At 54.3% G+C, this 18,527-nt stretch overlaps 2 protein-coding genes and 1 long non-coding RNA gene across 3 annotated transcripts in view; 2 read left to right on the top strand and 1 right to left on the bottom strand.

Annotated features, from left to right (window-relative positions):
• The window catches only part of STX8 (syntaxin 8), a 78,991-nt gene extending 66,402 nt beyond the window's left edge, over positions 1 to 12,589 (top strand). Inside the window, exon 8 of the mRNA XM_052688292.1 lies at positions 11,973 to 12,589. Within this exon, the coding sequence (XP_052544252.1) occupies positions 11,973 to 12,040 (68 nt within the window). The 3' untranslated portion in view covers positions 12,041 to 12,589. The remainder of the gene's footprint in view (positions 1 to 11,972) is intronic.
• On the top strand, positions 1,866 to 4,823 carry LOC128083248 (uncharacterized). The gene is made up of 2 exons (XR_008207997.1): positions 1,866 to 2,255; positions 2,340 to 4,823. It is a non-coding gene; the product is annotated as an uncharacterized LOC128083248 (long non-coding RNA).
• A 514-nt stretch (positions 12,590 to 13,103) lies between the features above and the next one.
• NTN1 (netrin 1) overlaps positions 13,104 to 18,527 on the bottom strand; it is a 49,981-nt gene continuing 44,557 nt past the window's right edge. The window contains exons 5-6 of the mRNA XM_052688290.1: positions 18,433 to 18,507; positions 13,104 to 15,912 (exon numbers count right to left, since the gene is read on the bottom strand). Coding sequence (XP_052544250.1) covers positions 15,584 to 15,912; positions 18,433 to 18,507 — 404 coding nt within the window. The 3' untranslated portion in view covers positions 13,104 to 15,583. The remainder of the gene's footprint in view (positions 15,913 to 18,432; positions 18,508 to 18,527) is intronic.

Raw genomic sequence — 18,527 nt, 5'->3', positions numbered from 1 at the left:
AATTCAAAATATGAAGTGAAGGAAACCAGCCACGCTGACACAGGATTCAGTGCAGCCTTCCAAAACCAAAATAGTTTTATGTCATACCCTAGCATGCAGCAGTCACAGATCTGTGTGTGGGCTTTAAGAAATGCCTTCCTTTCTTTTTTTGGAGGAGGAACTTCATTTAGCATCTAAATGATTTCAAGAATTCAGCGCAGATTGAATTCCTTCCTTCGCTGACATGAAACTTTCACGTTGCTTCCAGACGGTGGTGTTCTATCAGCCCTCTGCTCTTCAGGCTCCATTTACCACAAACTTCTCAAAGCGGTTATACAACTCAGCTTTAATTTCTTATCATGGCTCTGTAGTTGTTGGCTCCTTGGTTTGACAGAGGCTGCTTCACTCAGCCTGTTTCCCTTGGCCCTTTGAGGAGGCTCTTACAGTCGTTAGCAGCTATAAGTGGTGTTAATAAGGAGGCTCTGTGTCAAGGTTTCTACATGCAGGCTGACGCATTTCTGCAGAAACTGGAGCAAAACATTTTCTTTTGGAAAAATTGCTGTTGACTTTAAAATTAATGCAGTCTCATCTACGAATCTTCTCTGAAGATGAAGGAGCCGGGCTGAAAGGCTGAAAGCCGGTGCTCAGTACGTGGCCATTTCCTTCCCCAGGCACAAAAGAAGGTGATGGGGGCAGAGGCAGCACGATGGTGATGGAGAACATCAGAGAGGAGGTGCGGGAGGAGCTGCAGTTCTCGGCTCGCTGCAACCACACCAACATCCCTGGAGATGGATGTGGGGTCTGGGGGGCTTTGGGGCTGCATGAACGACTGCAGGCAGAGATGTAGCAAAGTAAATACGAAACATTGAGTGATTTGATGTTATTTAATGTAATTGAAGATAGAATAACATAATGACATAACAATGAAATGATGGAATAACATAATGATCATAACATAATGAAATCTAATAGAGTCCCAGTTGTCCCAGTCCAAGGTGGTGTTGGTGGACGGCCAAGGTTTGGAGAGGTAGGGCTGGGGCCGGTGCTGGTGCCCCGGGAGCACTGCTGCTGCTGCTCTGTGTGCCGCGGGGCCAGCGAGGAGCCCAGGGCTACAGGTAGCCTGAACTGTTGGCCTTTGGTTGCCTCCTGCTGCACCATGTTGTCCGGCTTCTGCAGATGCTCCCGTCTGTGCCGAGCCCACCCAGCTTCGCCTTGCGCCGCCGTTTCTGCCCGGGAGCATCCTGGCCGTGCGGCAGCTTCCTCTTCTTGGCCGGGCTGCTGCCAGTGCGCTGCTGGTGCCCGCTGGTGGTGCAGGCGGGCGCCGGGTTCTTGGCCGGCTTGGTGCCACCCTGGTGGTGGTTGCCTGGCACATGGCAGGACGTGCAGCCGGGTGGCAGTGCCAGGCGGGTGAGAAGCACCCGGGGCTGTTTCTGCTGCGCCTCCTCCATCAGACGTGCTGTGCTGGGTGAAGGAGGTGCTGGGACATCCAGAGGCATCGGCACGGGCAGCTCTGGTGATGTGCTGCAGGGTGGTAGGAAAGGCAGGCAGGGCAGCGGCCCGGAGGGCTGCCTGCAGCACGATGGATGTGTGCACAACAGGTCGCTGCTGATCCAGGCCTCTGCCTTTGCCTCTCCATTTCGCTCCCTGCTGGCCCAGGGAAAGTCAGGGAGCGCTGTGATGAATGGTGGTGTTTTTCTGCTGCTTGGGATGTCTGGGCTCGGTGGCTGTGTGGCATCAATCCACCGCAGCAGCTCTTCCCTCTCCTGGCTGTCAAGTTCAGGCAGCAGCTCATTGTTAAGTCTTGCCTCTGCTCCAATGTCAGTTCCTTTGGTCCCCCTTGTTTCGGTATCAGCAGGGTCCTGGTTCTGCTGGGGGACCTCCTGAGGACTCGCCACTTCTGAAAAAGCAAGAACATCCCCAGAAGGATGAGGACAGCCTTCCCACAGGCACTCAGTGCAGACACCCCCCCGCCAGCTCTGCAGCCCCCACACTCACCGGTGTTTAGCCATGTGAGCAGGTCATCCATGTCCGGGATGTTGTCCGGGGTCTCTGTGTTGGATGCTGCTTCTGGAAACGGAAGAAAGTCCCCGCAGGGGTAACACCAGCTTTCCCACACCCACTGAGAGCAGACAACCCCCGCCAGCTCTGCTGCCCCAAAACTCACCATTATTCATCCAAGTCAGGAGCTCATCCATGTCTGGCATGTCATCCTGGACATCCTCTGGGACCTCTGTTTTGGGTGCCACTTCTGGAAGAGGAAGAAAACCGCCACGGGGGTAACGCCAGCTTTCCCACACCCGCTTGGTGCAAATGCTCCCCCGCCAGCTCTGCTGCCCCCAGACTCACCGTTGTTCATCCAGGTCAGGGGGTCATTGATGTCAGTGATGTCCTCCTGGATGTCTGGGCTCATTGTCGCTGCTGGAAAAGCAAGAACACCCCCAGTGAGGCAATGCCATCTTTCCCACAGCCACCCGGTGCGGACAGCCTGCCGCCCGCTCTGCAGCCCCCAAACTCACCACCTGATTCCAGCGCTGCGCTGCTGCAGGTGAGCGGAGCCTCGGTTGGACTTGGGCTCACCGGAGGTCCTCGGAGAACAGTTGAGGAGCCGGGGCGGTCGGGGCCCTGCAGCGGGCAGCTGCCTGCGGGCTGCGGGGGCTCCCCATGGAACGCAGCCCCTTGCTGCAGCCCCGTCGGCTTCTGGGGCTGCTGTGTCCCTGCCACCAGAGGATGATCCCGGAGGTGGGCAGGGGCAGTGGGGGCAGGCATACCTGGCTGCATCTCACCAGGTATGTGCATGACCAGGGGCAACTGCTGCCCCCTAGGTGGCAGCTGACCTACAACTGTGGGCATCCCCCCAGGTGGCAGCTGACCAACATTTAGGGGCATCCCCACAGCTGGGAACTGACCCACCATTAAAGGCAGCCCCCCAGCTGGGAGCTGCACTCCCTGTCCCTGGACGTGTGATATCCCAGGCCAGACAGAGGCCTGAGGCACCACGTAGGTGACACTGGGGACAGGGATGGGTTGGAAAGACACCGGCACAGCTGCGATGCCGAAGGTGGGCTGCATTGCAGCAATGGCCGGTGGTGGCACAAACGATCCAGATAACACAGCGTCGGGTGTCAGAAGCACCGTCAGCAACCGTGAAGGAATTCTCTCTGTGGAGAAATGCCCAGATGGGCGCTGGGTGAGATCTGGGGCACTGGCATCCCCTGGAGGGCCGCCGTGCCAGGAGCAGAGGGAGCCTGCTGCCTTACCTGCCAAGGTAGCTCGAGAGTGGCAGTGGGGGGTTCCGTGACCGCTGGGGTCAGCCCCTCTCTGCTGAGCTCACAGTGCGCCTCTCTGACAATGGTCCCATGGTGACACAGGCATTGCTCTGTGCCTGCCCCATCACCAGCACATGCTGCAGCATGGAACAAGTGTGGGGAGCTATGGCCTGTCTCATACTCCTCCTCTTGATGGCTGTAACTTACTTTAATGACTGTGCTGCTCTGTGGCCAGCACCAGCAGCAGGTGGGTGAGCAAAAGTGAGTGGCATGGGGGGCAAGAAGTCAGGCTGTGTCCCTACGGCTAGATGGCAGGCTGCCCTGGGGCTGTCCTTGCATGGGGGACGTGCTGGGCAGGGGAAGGTGGCCAGCACCCAGTTCCCAACACAGGGTCCCCCTCGGCCCCCAGCAAAAGGGAAGAGCCAGGCACGTTTTCCTCCTGTGCTGTGGTTTCACATTCCGGGCTGAAAGGTGTTGGAGATTCTTGGCCTTTTTTCAGCGCTGCATTTGAGATGCTCAGCTCTTGCCCACTGCAGCACTGCCTTTTGGGGATGTCCCTGCCATACCATTCTTCCTGAAGTGGTTTTGATGGCTCAGTGAGTACCTTTCTCAGAGCACAGCCAAGCATATCTGCTGCTTTGGCTTCATCCAGAGGGAGCCAGGAGCATTCGTAGGGGTTTGCCAGCCTTGTATTATCAAAGCTGTGAGCAACTTGCTCCGAGTGGATGTTGACTGTTCTTTGAGCATTGGGTTGCACTGGAAACCAATGGTGCCTTTCCTCTTGAAGGTTTTATGATTTAGGACTTACTGTCTTCTCTTTGGATTGACCAGATCTTGCTGTTCAAGTGCTGGATTCGCCTTGTGTAACCATCTCCTGGTGGACAGATTAATACTTGCGAAGCAGTTTTCATCATCTGCTCTTGATTTATGTTTGCAGCCTGTGCCATCACTCTGAGTTCCGTCTCTTCTGGCTCTTGACTACATCAGACTTTGATGCTGAGGAAGGCTGGTAGCATCCTGCACTTAGCTGGCCTTAATTCTTGAGCCTGGTGGCACTCTGCTGTGACTGGAGAAGCTCCTGGCCTAAGCCGAGAACATCAGTGATAAAAGTGTGGTAGTCGTGTACCTGAAGGTTCCTCTTTGAGGTTCTTCTCCAAGGCCTGTAGCAAATGGAGGCAGACGCAACGAGTGAAGCAGTCGGAAGAACAGTTCAGACTTTAGGTCAACACGGAATGAAAAAGTAAAAAAGAGAGGTGGATGTGTGTAAGCTGTTCAGACATTGCACGCAATCAGTTTTCATCTGCGGCTCTTTAAATAAACGGCAGCCAAATTTGGAACCCGTGTTTGTTCAGATGTCGTGGATGCAGGGGGAATTCTTTCCGAGCCTCACCCCACAAAGCATCATCTTTGCAGGTAGGTTTACATCAAGTGAATGGGCTGGAGCCGAGCTGCACAGTGCAGGTTCGTCAACCACGGCAGCAGCTGTGTGTGATGGGGCATCCTGGTGGGTTCATGTGTAAGGCTGGCACTCATTTCATTCTTGACTCTTTTGTACCCATTTGTAATTTTTATTATTTTTTTTTTAAAGAAAAAAAAAATCCATGCTGCCTTTGAGCTAGAGTTTCTCAGACTTAAGTCTGTGTAAAGATGATTTATGGTGCTACTAGGGGCTCCACTGGAAATGCAGGATCTATTACGAAGTGGGATTGAACAGACCATGCTGAAATGTTTATTGCCTTCTTCAAAATAGAATACATCAGGGTTGATGGTGCCTGTCCAGGAAAGAGAGAGAGTGGTGTAGAGTGGGGCTGCTGGGGTATTTTTAGTATTCCAATAAAAGACAAGGCTTTTAAAGGAAATCACTTATTGCCATTTTGCAATCAAGAATGCAGGAGTGTTCCAGGGACTGCAAGAAATATGCTTCAAGAATGTCGTGCCCATAAGGAACTAATCATTAAATATTCTCTCTTTTCCACCCCCGTTTCTTGCTCTGAGGAAGCCATTGAGAAGCTTTGCAATTTGTATGTAAATCTCAGCCCTTCTGACCACGCAGTTCAGCATCCAAGCGACTTAGGAGCCAGCATCCCATTTTCAGGAGTTCTTACAATTCCTGAGCAAGTAGGGCACTTTTTAAAATAAAAGACACATGGACCAGGCTTCAAGAACACTTAATCTGACCTGAAATGACTTGGTGTGAACAGTATATGATGGTTTTGTGCTATAACTCACCCTCCTTGGTCAGCGCCTTGCTGGTAAAGTTCCTCCCGCAGGTTCAGATAGAGCAGCAAAGCTGCAGTTCTGTTTCTGCAGCTTATTCCTTCCATTGGACTGCCTTGAGCTGTGATTTCTTTATTTTACTTATTTTACTGTTGCCTTCAGGCATAACGCTGCTTGTCGATGCTTTAAACATTTCAGAAGCATTCTGGCACTATAATGCATCCATCTCACCCAGTAACCCCAGCATTTGGTGGAGTGAAAAACAAAGGAGGAGGCAAAAGATAATACCTCCTCAAGTGATTTAAGAGCCTTATGGGGCGATTTACTGATGTGTCTGAGCAGATCTGGGGCTACCTGCTCCCTCTCCCCACGCTCCCATCTCTTTCCTTGTGCTGGCACAGCATCCTGGTGGGCCGGTTCAGGGAGCTATAATGGCAGAAAACTGACCCTACCAAAAACAAAGCCGGGGTGTCAGCGCAGCGGCAGATGGACACAGGCAGATGTCCCTTCTGTGCCAGGCCAGCAGAGCAATCCTTTCATTTTATTTACTTTTTTTCCCATTTGTTTTTACTGGAGGAACAACAGCCCCCCACTGGGATCATCTGTCGTGTCCCTGCATAGCGCTGCCCCAGGTAGCGGCTTGGGGTGGCGGTTCCTTTTGGGATCCATTGGGGGCTGCCAGCTGGGCTGCAGCCCTGTGCCAGTGTGAGGCTGGGGAAGGAGCAAAGGATGGATGGATTTGAGGAGGAGCTGCGACTCTGGGATGTAACCCATCCTGGCCCTGCTGCCTGTGCAGATTGGTAAAGGCTGGGGAAAGATTTTTAGCGAAATGAGGGGAGATTTAGGTTGGATGTGAAGTGGAAATTCTTCACTTACAAAGCAGCGAGACCCTGGCACTGCTGCCTAGAGCTGTGGGTGCCCCATCCCTGAAGGTGCCCGAGGCCATGGATGGGCCCTGGGCAGCCTTAGCTGGGGGAAGGTACTCAGCCCCTTCCAACCCAACACAACCAAGGTCCCTTCCAACCCACCCCAACCCAATGCAACCTAAGTCCCTTCCAACCCAACCCAATGAAAGTCCCTTCCAATCCACCCCAACCCAACCCAACCAAGGTCCCTTCCAACCCAACCCAAACAGCCTTCCAACTCAACTATTTCATGATTCCCTGCTGGTTTTCGCATATGTATGCTGGAAAAGAAGAGTTCAGTGCCACCTGTGTATTGGTTGGACTCACTTGAGTGAGCCTGGTCTAAAGGCAGGGATTTGTAGGGTCTCTCCCAGGCTTGTTTTGTTTCCTTTCTTCTGGGAAGGCTCAGTGCATGCTGCTGGTTTTCAGACTTTCACAAGTCCCGTTCCAAACTGTAACACAGTTGTTCAGAAATGCAGCCCAGTTCTTGACTGATCTTGTTTCTTGGCATTGCTTATGTAAGGGAAAGGATGCTAGAGAGCTTGGAGAAGGGAAAGTTGGAAAGTGTGCGTGCTTATTTAATTTTAAGAAAAAGGAAGAAAAATAAGCTACATGCAAAAAAATCCAGTAACCGTGTCTGCCGATGACCTTTGGGTTTGGAAATAGTTTGATAATAGTGTGAGGACAGGCAAGGAAAGTCTGTGAAGTCACTCGAGCAAGAGCAAAAGGAAAAAAACATGAGCACGTTTCCAGCTTCGTGCATGCTGGGGTCTGGGTGATGTCCTGCGTTGGGCTGGCTGTGTGCAGCCTGTGCTCCCCCTGCACACATCACCAAAAGCATCAGGCAGAGCTCAGTGGAAGCTGCCAGGTTTGACTGGAAGTAAAATAGGCTGTATCAGGGAAAGCACCAGCTAGGGGCTCCTGCGTGGAACGGTGGGCTTAAATTGTTGGTGTTTGCTGGGCATGGTTTGTGAACTTTCAGCTTTTCCCTCTTGCTGGATTTGCGTCCGCTCTTTGTGCGCTGAGGACTGCAGTAAGTGGTTTTATTAGCAAGTCATCAGAAGAGTTTGCAGAAGGCGTCGCTTGGACATGTGTGAGTTGTTTCAGTGCTCTGTGACTCAGTAATGCCGTATCAAATGTACGTGGCACTGCCTGCCCCTCGTAGCCCTGTGTGACAGCTCACAGTTCACCCAGCTCCCTAGGGGGACGCCTTACCACAGTCCTGCTCTTGCTGTGCCCTCGACCTGTCTTCAAACACAAACAAATGCTACACCTCTCTCTGAGCTGCAGTTCTGCACCGTGGAAGGGAAATTGTCTCAGCAGTCCTCAGCTCCACCAGAAACCTTCCTCAGCCGTGCCTGCTTTCGTCTGTGTCTCCCCTTGACACAGGAGGTGGATGAGCTGTATCTTAGGGAGACCTGTAGAGGCATCACCGTGTTTGCATTTTCGTGGCACCTCGAGCTTTGGATTGCAGGCATCAAGGAGTGCCAGAAGCACAGATTCCCTTGGTGCAGAGTGAGCAGTGGCTGTGCTGGAGATGTGAGAAGTGGTGGAAGCCCACTGGTGGGAGGGCTGCACTCAGCTCCTCTGGCCGTGGCAGCTCATTTGAGGTTGGGTTTTTACAAAATACGCATCGCTTTCTTGAAAGAATGTGGGATTTCACTGCAAGTGCTCTTGGAAGTGGTTCAATGTGCTATCTGGCATGTGTTTGTAATTTGAAAAATAGATTAGAAGAGAAGCAAATTGAGGTCTAACAATAATGGGTTAAGGGAAACGCTCATCTCACCTCCTGCCGTTCTGTTGGGCTGTGCATGTGGTTTGGGACCCGAACGCTGGGGATCATTTGATCACTGAAGAACAACAGTTTTGGATTTAAACCCACTTTGCCTCTCTTCTGAAACCAGCTTTGCCATTTGTTTCTGCCCCGCTGTCGTTTGCCCGCAGTGCTGCTGTCGATGCATTGCGACCCGATGGAAGGCTCATGCTAACAGCATCACACTGCAGAGAGAGGAGCACGGCAGCAAAATGCAGCTTGTCATAGCATAGAATAGCAGTCAGTGAGGTTGGAAATGACCCTTAAGATCACCCCAGCCCAGCTCACTGTGCCACATCCCACTGCCACATCCTCCAGTGCCACATCTCCACTGTTCCGGACACCCCAGGCACGGTGATGCCACCACCGCCATGGGCAGCTGTGCCACTGCATCACCACTCTTTGGGAGAAGAACATTTTCCAAATACCCGGCCTGAACCTCCCCTGAAGGGGATGTGGGAACCACCGTGGCCCAGGAGTTCCTGCCTGGAGCAACGCCTGTGCATTTGGTTCTGTTCACACATTTCACCTAACGTTGCATGGGTAACTCTGAGTGCAGGATAACTCCCGAGCTTTTTGTCCTACACAGGAATGACCTAGCTCTGTCTCTCTTCCAAACAAGGAATTAATAATGCAATAGTTGTTGTTTCCAAAGAGCTTAGCTTTCATGAGCAGTGTCTCCTTTTTTCCCTCAGACCCAATGAAACACATGGGCGTTGGAGCCTTTAATAACCCTTCTCGGAGCCTGGTCTTGATTTGTGTGAGCGCTGCCAATGATTTCCATGTCAGAGCTGAGAGGTACGAGTGCAGTGTTGAATTTCTGGGCTGACCAAGGGAGGTCAGAAGCAATAATGCTGGACTCCCCGGTGGACAGGCGTGGGACAGCACACAGCCACGGCGCTTTGCACAGCCCCAGCACAGGTTTGGCTGTCACAGAGCTAATAAAGAGCAGGGCCTCCAGGGAGACGGCTGCAGTGATGCAGGTGTAGGGATCGGGGAGTGTATTTACATACAAGCCGGCTTAATAGCGTGGGATTTGTGCTAAAGTGGTTCTTAATGCAATACAAATTGCATGCCCTGTCTCACTTGAAGGCAGGAGGATGTCAGGGGGAGAGGCTTTATAGCTTTTGGGGGAGAAAGTGGCTTCTTTTAGGGAAGGCGAAGGGCGGCAGGATGGGTGTGCTGGGTGCTGGATGAGCACATCAGGGGCAGGAGTGGGGCTGTGCTGCCCTGACAGGTTGGGGCTGGGAATTGGGCAGCAAATTAACTCACTGAGAAAGTAGATAAAGGTGTTGGCTTTTTTTTTTTTAACACTGTGAGGTTAGAATGTCCATAAAGAAAGCAGCCCAGCCTCTGGTTGCAGCTCCATCCTCTCCCTGCTTCCCTCCCGCCCCATAAAACAGCCATTATGTGTTTATAAGTTAGCGCTCCGTGTCTGGTATAAATGAAGACTTGTTCATAAACTTCTGGAGAGACAGTTCGGTGGGAATAGAGCTTTCTTGGCACAAAACAAGCGGCTTTTTCCAGATAATGTAATGCTATACGAGGCTTTTTAAAGTCCTAGCATGCTATTTATTATTTTTATACTATCTATAAAAGACACCAGTGCTGAGGATGGCACTGCACTGAATTGAGCAGTGGAATCCTCCATGGAAGGAGAAGCTGTCCTTCTGCATGCGCTCGGATTTACTTCTCCTATTTATCAGGCCTATCCACTGCAGCGAGGACTGGAAGAGATTTCCTTGCTCAGCTGTCACAGGCAAACTCACCCTGGCACTTGCTTTCATCAGTTCTCCTAGGGCACTGCAAAATTATTTTGGACCTTCCCCCCAGTGCTTGCCAGTGCCATTGGGCTGCACCCAGAGAGCCCAGCACTGCTGCCCACAGCTGGAGGTGGGCAGTGATGGCCCTGGGCAGCCTGAGCTGGGGGTGCCTCAATAGGGTGCCTTCCAACCCCACCGCTGTCGGGTTCCTTGAGCCCCCATGGAGGGATGGTGCGTTCAGCCTCAGCAGCTGTGGTCCCACGGCTGCAGGACGGTGCTTATAGGAAATCAGTGGGCTGATAGAGGTGGACCTGAGATCCTTTGACACACATTCAGGAGGGAGGTGTCAAAACAAGATGTATTTATGACAGAGTTCCTGCCTGCCTTTTCAAAAGGCACTTGGGTCCCGGCCAGATCCTAAACACGCTCGGATTCCCAGGAGTTACACTGAGCACAGTAATGGATATTTCACGGTAAATACTGCCTTGTCACAAAGCTGGCATGAGCAGCAGTGGGCTGTGAAGGCATCAGCATCAGCCGTGTGCCGAGGAGCAGAAATCAGAGCTGGACTCCGGCCGTTGCTGGCGCTACCACCAAAGGGCACCGGCAGGGAGCTCAGCATACCCACAGCACACACCTCCTGCCCCGGGCTCTGGGTGCCAGCTGATTGCTGCCTCTTGCCATCCCCTCTACCTCCTATGGGAGGAAATCCTCACACACTGCTTCTGGGGCTCTGGGTTTTAATAACCATCTCTTCTGAGAATAAATGCAGAATGTTGCCTTCTGCTGCCGCTGCCCTGCACGCTCTGCAGCTTCCCCCTGCTGCCCATCCGCCTCAGTCTGTGTGTCCCCAACCTTCCCCGCTGCGCAGCGCTGCTGTGTTTACGTGCCCTTGTTGGGAGCTGTCAAGGAATAATTACGCCCCATTAACTCGGTGTCGTTAATAGCTCACACCTACAGAGCGTGTTCCAAGAAACCGATCTCGCTCGTCTCTTAATTGCTGAGGTCCATAAACTCCATCGCATTGAAACCGTGCAAAAGATTTGCACCCTCTAAACTGCCTCCCCCCAGCACAGATCTGCACGCAGAGCGGATGTGTGGTGCTGAGCACTGTGAGCACAGCCTGGGGGGCAAAGCAGATCCGAATTGGGCTGAGCGGAGCAGGAGGAGCAGTGCTGGAAAAACACGTCGGGCCTGGCGCTGAGATGGTTCCTGCACAGAAAACATGACACTATTGACAAAGAGCCGTCTCTAATATCCTTTTCCAGCTTGGAAAGAGGAGTTTATTTTAATACATCCTTTTTTAATTGCCATGAGCTGGACTTGTAAATATTGTAAGTGGTTGAGTAATCGTCATCTGCTCACCGACTGAGAGTGGGGACGTTTTTTTTCCGCTCTTGGAGCCCCAGCGTGTTCCCACAGCTCTGCTGGGAGGGCTGCGGGCAGACACCGACCCAGGTCCCACTGCTGGAGGGCCTGGTGTGGGGCTGTGCGTGCAGCCCGGCCCTCCAAGGCAGCGCTTCTGCCCATCCGTGGGCTCAGGGATGTGGGGCAGTGGCTGCACCGTGGGGCAGATCTCTGCTGTGCACAGCACCGTGTTCATTTCCCAAAGGCAGGATCGGCGCTGGGAGCTCTGCTCACACTCGGCAGAGTTCTCTGGAAGTGGGAGTAGTTTGCGTTGGAAACAATTTCCTGATGCAATTTGGGTTTCCTCCCCAATAATCCTTTCCCCCGGCGGGACGGGACAGAGGGATTCCAGAGCAGCTCTCGCAACGAGCTGAACGTATCCCCTGTAATCGTTGTGAGGCAGATGTCAGAGCAGGAAGATACTCCGCAGGCACAGCTAAAAATTAATTTGAGGGGTCGGTGAGAGAAGAGCAACGTGACTGGGGGCTCACGGAGCTGCGGGAATGGAGATGTGCCTGGGGGGGGCAGCGGGTGCGGGGGGGAGGTGGGGGCTGTCATTGCAAAAGACCGATTGTAAAAGATGAAGGCAGCAAACCTTACGGCCCCGTCTCCTCTCTTCCAGGAATGCTGGTGGTGATTGTGCTGCTGCTCATTGCCATCGCTGTGGTCGCTGTCTGGCCGACGAAGTAGGGGGGGCCCGATGGAGCTGCAGCTGAGCTCCACAGAGAGCCCTGTGCTGCACAGAGCCCTGCTGTGCTTCCCAGGAGCCCCGCAGCGTCAGCATGAAGCCGTGTCCAGCAGGCGCCGTCCCTCCGCTCGGCGCACGGCTGAGGATTCTCTCCCTGCCTGGGTTGGGAGGACGCAGCCGTGCAATGGCTGCACGTCCCAGAGCAGCTCCACCACAAGAGCCACGATGTGCTCCCTGCCTGCCCGCTGCTGCTGGGTACGGGGGGCCCCTGGGTGCACAGTGTGCTTAAAGCACGGCCGCCCTGTTGTGCCGTGCCCTGGGACGTGTGCTGGTATCCCTGCTCCCATCCTGGGGCTGAGATCTGCCTCCTCCTTTTATAATTTTAAACTGAAGGGAAGGATGACTTATTAAAAACGACAGAAAAGCGATACTGAACATTCATTCATGGCCAAAAAAAAAACCCAATTGTTATTTTGTTATCGTTGCCAATTTGATTTCTGACTTGGTAGAGCAAGCAATAACTACAGAATAAAAGCCGGTCTGTTTCTATACGACTTGTCTGCCTGCTGCTGGAGCGCTCGCCAGCACCCCTGGCACACAGCACCCAGGAGCTGACTTTGGGGAGGGGCTCTGCTGCCTCCCAGCTTTACTGGGACTTCTGCTGACATCTGGCATCTCGTTGCTGTGGCCGCGGGGCCCAGGAGCCCATTTGCCGCTTCACACCGCACTGAGAGCTCAGGATGGGGGGGGTGGAGAAAGGAACCCACCGAACCATTTGTCCCCGCAGTAAAGATCTGAGATTTCTGCCCTCCGTGATGTTTTGGAATGAATAAATCAATGGAGGCACCGAGAGCATGGGTCACACGGGCTGACCCCACAGCCGACTGCAGCACCGTTTGCAGCACCGTTTGCTTGGGGTTTTTTTTTCCTCTAGGGCTGAAATCCCCCCCTGCAGGGGTGAGGAGCATCGTGGGGCTCTGCTGAGCCCCATCCCAGCTGCGGGTTGGCACCCAGAGGTGTCCCCATACCCTGGGGGTGATGGGAAGCAGAGCTCCGTGCACACCGTGACGGTTTACAAGAGTTTATTCGATGCGTTTCTGACTTTAGTTCTAGCAGTGGGTGCTGGGCAGTTACAAGCTCCCTAGGGTTCACTTACAGCCAACCTAACGAAACGAACCGAGAGGAAAAAATGAACCGAAAAACGGAACCAAAAAAAAAACACCCCAAAAACCAACAGTAACTCGGCAAAACAATAAGAAAATCCACAACTTTTTTTTTTTTTTTTCCACGTGTCATTAAATATATTCATATATAATAACCATAATATATTAGTATGCATCGTAAAGAAACATTGCCCAAAGCCGTATGCAATGGTCGTAACTAAACAACATTTACAGTTCAAGATATTAACAGAAATAATCAAAACCATAAAAATGAACACAGGTTTGCGACAGCTCCGGGACCGAGGGGAGGCGGCTGCGTGGGGACGGATGCAATGGAGGGGGACGGAGTGGTGGCGGTTTGGGCATTTGTGCTGCTCCTCGGCCCCATCCCAACCTCTGCCACGTCCCCCCTGGTCGTCCCCAGCTCCCAGCGGGGTCCCAGCACTGTGGGACGGTGCCCCAAGGGGCGCTGGGCTCACGGGACGAGCGTGCGATCGATGCGTGGCGGTGACACGGCGCAGCTCTGCCCGTGGGGGTGATGGTTGGGGGTGAAGATCTGCGTCGCTGGGTGGTGGCTGCGGGGTCCCCTGGGGTGATCCTGGGGGTGGGGGGAAGGGCTGCACCCATGGACACCCAGTGCTGGGACGGCCCAAGAGATGAGCACCAGTGGCAGCCGTGGCACCGTTTGCACCAAAGGCACCGAAAGCGTGAATTGTACCAGCGGCACCGGTAGCACCAGCTGCACCAAGGTCACCAAGGACACCAGTTGTACCAGTGACACCAGTGGCACAAACAGCACCAGCTGCATCAAAGTCACCGAGAGGAGCAGTTGTACCAGTGGCACCGGTGACACCAGTCACCAAACGTCACCAAGGTCACCGAGGGCACCAGTTGTACCAGTGGCACCAGCTGCTCCCCTAGTCGTGCTTACAGGGCCATGAATGGGGCTGGAACCCCAGGGGCACCAAGGCCTGGTGCCTGTATGGGAGCTGGCTGGTGGTGGAGCAGAGCTGGGAGCGCTGGGGCTGTGCTGGGAGCTGAGGAAGGCTCTCGGGAGCACAGGGCACGCACTGTGAGCATCCCCACATCCCCTGCGCTCACCTTCGTGCTGTGCAGGGCAGGAAGGGACCTGGGGACGGATTCTTGGTGGCCGCAGTTCCCTTGGACGCGTGGCTGCTGCCTCATGTTGGGCTCTGCGCTGGGGGGATCCAGCTCTGTGCTGGGAGAGGGGATGAGCAGAGCCGGGTTTGGAGGCTGCTTTTCCCCCAGACCCCTTCCTATGGGACTGGGGGTTCTGCAGAGCTCCCTCCCTCTCTTCCTCCCTCCCTCCACGGCGGCTGCTGCCCTGGAGCCCTCTGCTTTGCACCTATTTACATGGCTGCCTCGCTTTATGGTGGTTTATGTCATTACATAAATATTGTCGATTGCTATAAAACAAGGCAAAAACCGCTGGAAAATGTCATAAAATGGATGTTTCCAAGTTTCCTGAAAGGAAAAAGAGCGGGGAGGTTTTGCTTTGCGTAGCGACTGAATGTTTGCTTCCCCCCCAGGTATCACACTGCCCTCGCAGCCCTGGACTGGGGGACCCCAGGAGCCCCTGCTGTGCCATGGAGCTGAGCACGGGGCTGAGCAGTGCCGTGGCACCCGGCCTTCATCTGGAGGCTGTTTGCTGTCCTGGGGCAATTCTTGAGGCAGCCACGGTTGGGTGTTTCCGTGGGGTGGGAGTGCAGTGTGCACCTTGTCCTGCCCTGGCCCCACTGTGAGCACCGCAGCACTGAGGGGCCCAGGATGGCTGTGCCAGCTCCGTACTGGGCTGCTGCTGTAAGCTGGGGTCCAAGTTCTGGGGAGGGCTCCTCCAGCATCGCCGCTGTGCTCCTGGCTGCCTCGGTGTGGGTGCAGCGATGGCAGTTTGGTGATGGTTTGGTGGCAGGGATTGGTTCACTGTTGTCTCAGTATTTATTTGGTGTCGTTTTGGTGCTGGTTCAGAGCTGGTTTGCTGTGGGTTTGATGTCGGGTATCAGTTTGGTGCCAGTTTGCTGTCAGCTCCAAGTCAGTTCTGAGCCACTCCGGTGCCATCGGTGTCGGTTCGGTGCGGGTTGGTGCCCGCAGCAGCGCAGTGCTGTCCTTTCAATGTCAGCTCAGTGCCACCCAGCTGTCCTTTTGGTGCCATCTCGGTGTCCCTGGGTACCCCTGTCTCCCTCCCCCACTGCCGCTCCGCATCCCCTCTCCGCCCGGCGCTTTTATCACCACATCTGCAGTTCCATCGTTGGGTTTCACGTGTTTTTTTTCCCCCCGCTTCATCCCTCGATACAAGACGCCGTGAGCCCCCCATGCCCACCCCCCGCCCGCACCCAGCAGCGCTCAGTCCATCACCGCTCCTCCCTACGCCTTCCTACATTTCCCCTTCTTCTCCCGCTGCTGGAACTTCCGCAGCCGCCGTGCCCACGTGTCCCGCCATTGGATCACCAGGCTGCTCTTGTCCGCGATGATGCCGCTCTGGTCTGGAGAGTCCTCGGTGCTGCCCAGCAGGAGGTACTTCTTCATGGGTTTCACCTTGGGGCACTTGCAGGCGATGTCCTTGGCGTGCACCCACAGGGTCTGATCCCCACGCCGCAGCCGGTTGCTGCCCTGTTTGTAGACGGAGATGATGTTGACGGTGAACTTCCACCAGTCGGCATTTTTTTCCGCTTTCAGGATGTGGATCTGCACAGCTGGAAAAGAAGGAGGGAGAGGAGAAAGGCTGTTACGTGTGAGCTGCAGAGAGGACAGCGAGCTCAGCCTCACCCCCCACCACACTGCACAGCCCTCCATTGCTCACCGCAGCCCCCACCCCGCACTGCGCAGCCCTGCGCCCCACACTGCACACTCCCCGCCCTGAACTGCACACCCCTCCACCTTCCACTGCAGCTCTCCATCCTGCACTGCACACCCCCTATCCTGCACTGCACTCCACGCACCCTGCGCTGCACAGCCCTCCGTCCCACACTGCACACCCCCAACCCTGCGCTGCACAGCCCCGCACAGTGTCAGTGCTTTTCCTGCCGAGCACGGCATGCACATCAGCTGCTTTCATTAAAAAAATAAAGAAAAAAAGGGAGAAGAAGAATTAAACAAACAGCCGAAGCTCTGACCGCGTATTTCCCAGCCTGGTGTGAAGGTAACAAAATGTGAGCATCGGCCAACTTTTAGTTTTTGGAAACAAATCTTTCCAAAAGAGCTCAAACCTTTGACCTGCCCGGCTCCACGCTGACAGCATGGAGAGAGTGAGTGGGAAGGAACTGGGAGGAGCTCGCAGGGCACCCCATGCTGACCCACGGTGTGGGGAGAGCTGCTGGGGATGGCTGTGTGCTGCCTCTGTCCGTGGGGTGGAGGGAGTGAAGCTGAGGCACTGTTGGCATTGCCACAGCTGTGATGAATTCCATATGCAGCCCCATTGCATCCCACATGGAGACCCAGAGCATCCTATGCTCAGCCCCATTGCATCCCATATGCAGCCCCAGTGCATCCCATACTCAACCCCACCGCAGCCCATAAGCATCCCCACTGCATCCCACGCTCAGCCCCACTGCATCTCATGCTCAGCCCCACAGCATCCCATGTCAGCCCCACTGCATCCTGTGCTTGTCCCCACTGTATCCCACACTCAGCCCCACTGCATCCCACACGGAGATCCAATGCATCCCATCTGCAGCCCCCACTGCATCTCATATGCAGCCCCACAGAATCCCATGCTCCACCCCCCAGCTCCCCATGCTCAGCCCCACTGCGTCCCGCACACAGAGGATACAGGGCAGAGCCTTTGGGACCGCACTGATGACACTCTGGGAATGGAAAGCACTGCATCCTCCCCCGCTGGAGCAAAATGTTCATATGGGATTTTTTTTCTTTCTTTCTTTCTTTTTTCCCCTTTTTATTATTATTTTTTTTAAACGCATTTGGCAAAGGCGCTGAGCTTTGCTTCTCCGGCCGCCAGTTTCCTTCTGCCTCAATATTGGGGATTTACAGCCCTTCATCCCGGTGGGGCACGGGGCCATCCAGCCCCACACCTCTGCTGGGGCTCTCCCCACAGCACAGCAGTGGGGGCAGTGGGCACAGCACTATGGGACCCCCCCCCCCCCGTCCCCACCCCCCTCCCGCCCCATCACCGCTGTACTGCAAATATTTGCACTGAACCCATCTTGTGGGAAAGAGCCCAATTTATCCAAAGAAAAACCCACCGCAACAGTACCCAAAGCAGAGAGATAGGGCAATGAATCGGGGCCAACGTCCCCTTTCAGCCCGTGAATGGGGCGGCCAGCTCAAAGGCCCCATTGAGGAGTGTGGGGTGATAGCAGCCAGCGGAGCCCGCGGGAGCAGGAGCTCCGTTCAGCTAATTAGGGCCTTTTAGGACATTCAGTGTAGCGATGCCATGGAGCGATGAGGAAAAGAGTCTCCTAATTGGCATCCCACCGCGGTGTCACTCAGAGGGGCTGCATTATCCCCCGTGCAACTTTGCAGCCCTTTCTTCTCTCCCAGCTCTGTGGGAAGAGCGAGCTGTCCCAGCACCGAGCGCCCCATTGCCGGTCCCACAGCCTCGCTCTTCCCCCATCCCAAAGCATGGCTGTCCCAGAGCATTGCTGATCCCAAAGCATTCCTCATCCCAAAGCACTGCTGACTCTGCAGCATCGCTTGTCCCTTGGCGTTGCCCCCCCACAGCGGCACTCATCCCACAGCATCACCTACCCTGCAGCACTGCTATCCCATCCCACAGCATCACTTCTCCCACAGCCTCTCTTATTCCTCAGCATCACTCCTCCCATAGCATCTCTTCTCCAATAGCATCCCTTATCCCATAACATCACTTATCCCATAGCGTCTCTTGTCCCATAACATCTCTTATTCCATAATATCTTATATCACACAGCATCACTTATCCCACAGCATTACTTCTCCCATAGCATCTCATATCCTGTAGCATCTCATATCCCATAGCATCTCTTATCCCATAGCATCTCTTATCCCACAACATCACTTATTCCACAGCATCTCTTAACCCATAACATCTCCAATCCCATAATCTCTCTTATTCCATAACATCTTATATCCCACAGCATCTCTTACCCATAGCACCTCTTGTCCCATAGCATCTCTTATCCCATAACACCTCATCCCACAGCACTGCCCGCCCTGCAGCACTGTCTGCCCCTCACCCTACAGCACAGCACTGCAGGGTTTGGGATGGCTGCACTCACCGTAGTCCTTCTTGCAGTACTTCTTCATGTTAATCTTCAGCTTCCCCTTGGAGGCTTTGCAATACGAGTCACAGTCTGTGGGGCAGAGGGGGGGC

This window comes from Tympanuchus pallidicinctus, unplaced genomic scaffold, assembly GCF_026119805.1.
Source record: "Tympanuchus pallidicinctus isolate F22 unplaced genomic scaffold, pur_lepc_1.0 scaffold23, whole genome shotgun sequence".
NCBI lineage: Eukaryota > Metazoa > Chordata > Aves > Galliformes > Phasianidae > Tympanuchus > Tympanuchus pallidicinctus.
Note: the sequence above shows the minus strand (reverse complement) of the source record. Positions and strands in the feature narration are given on the sequence as shown.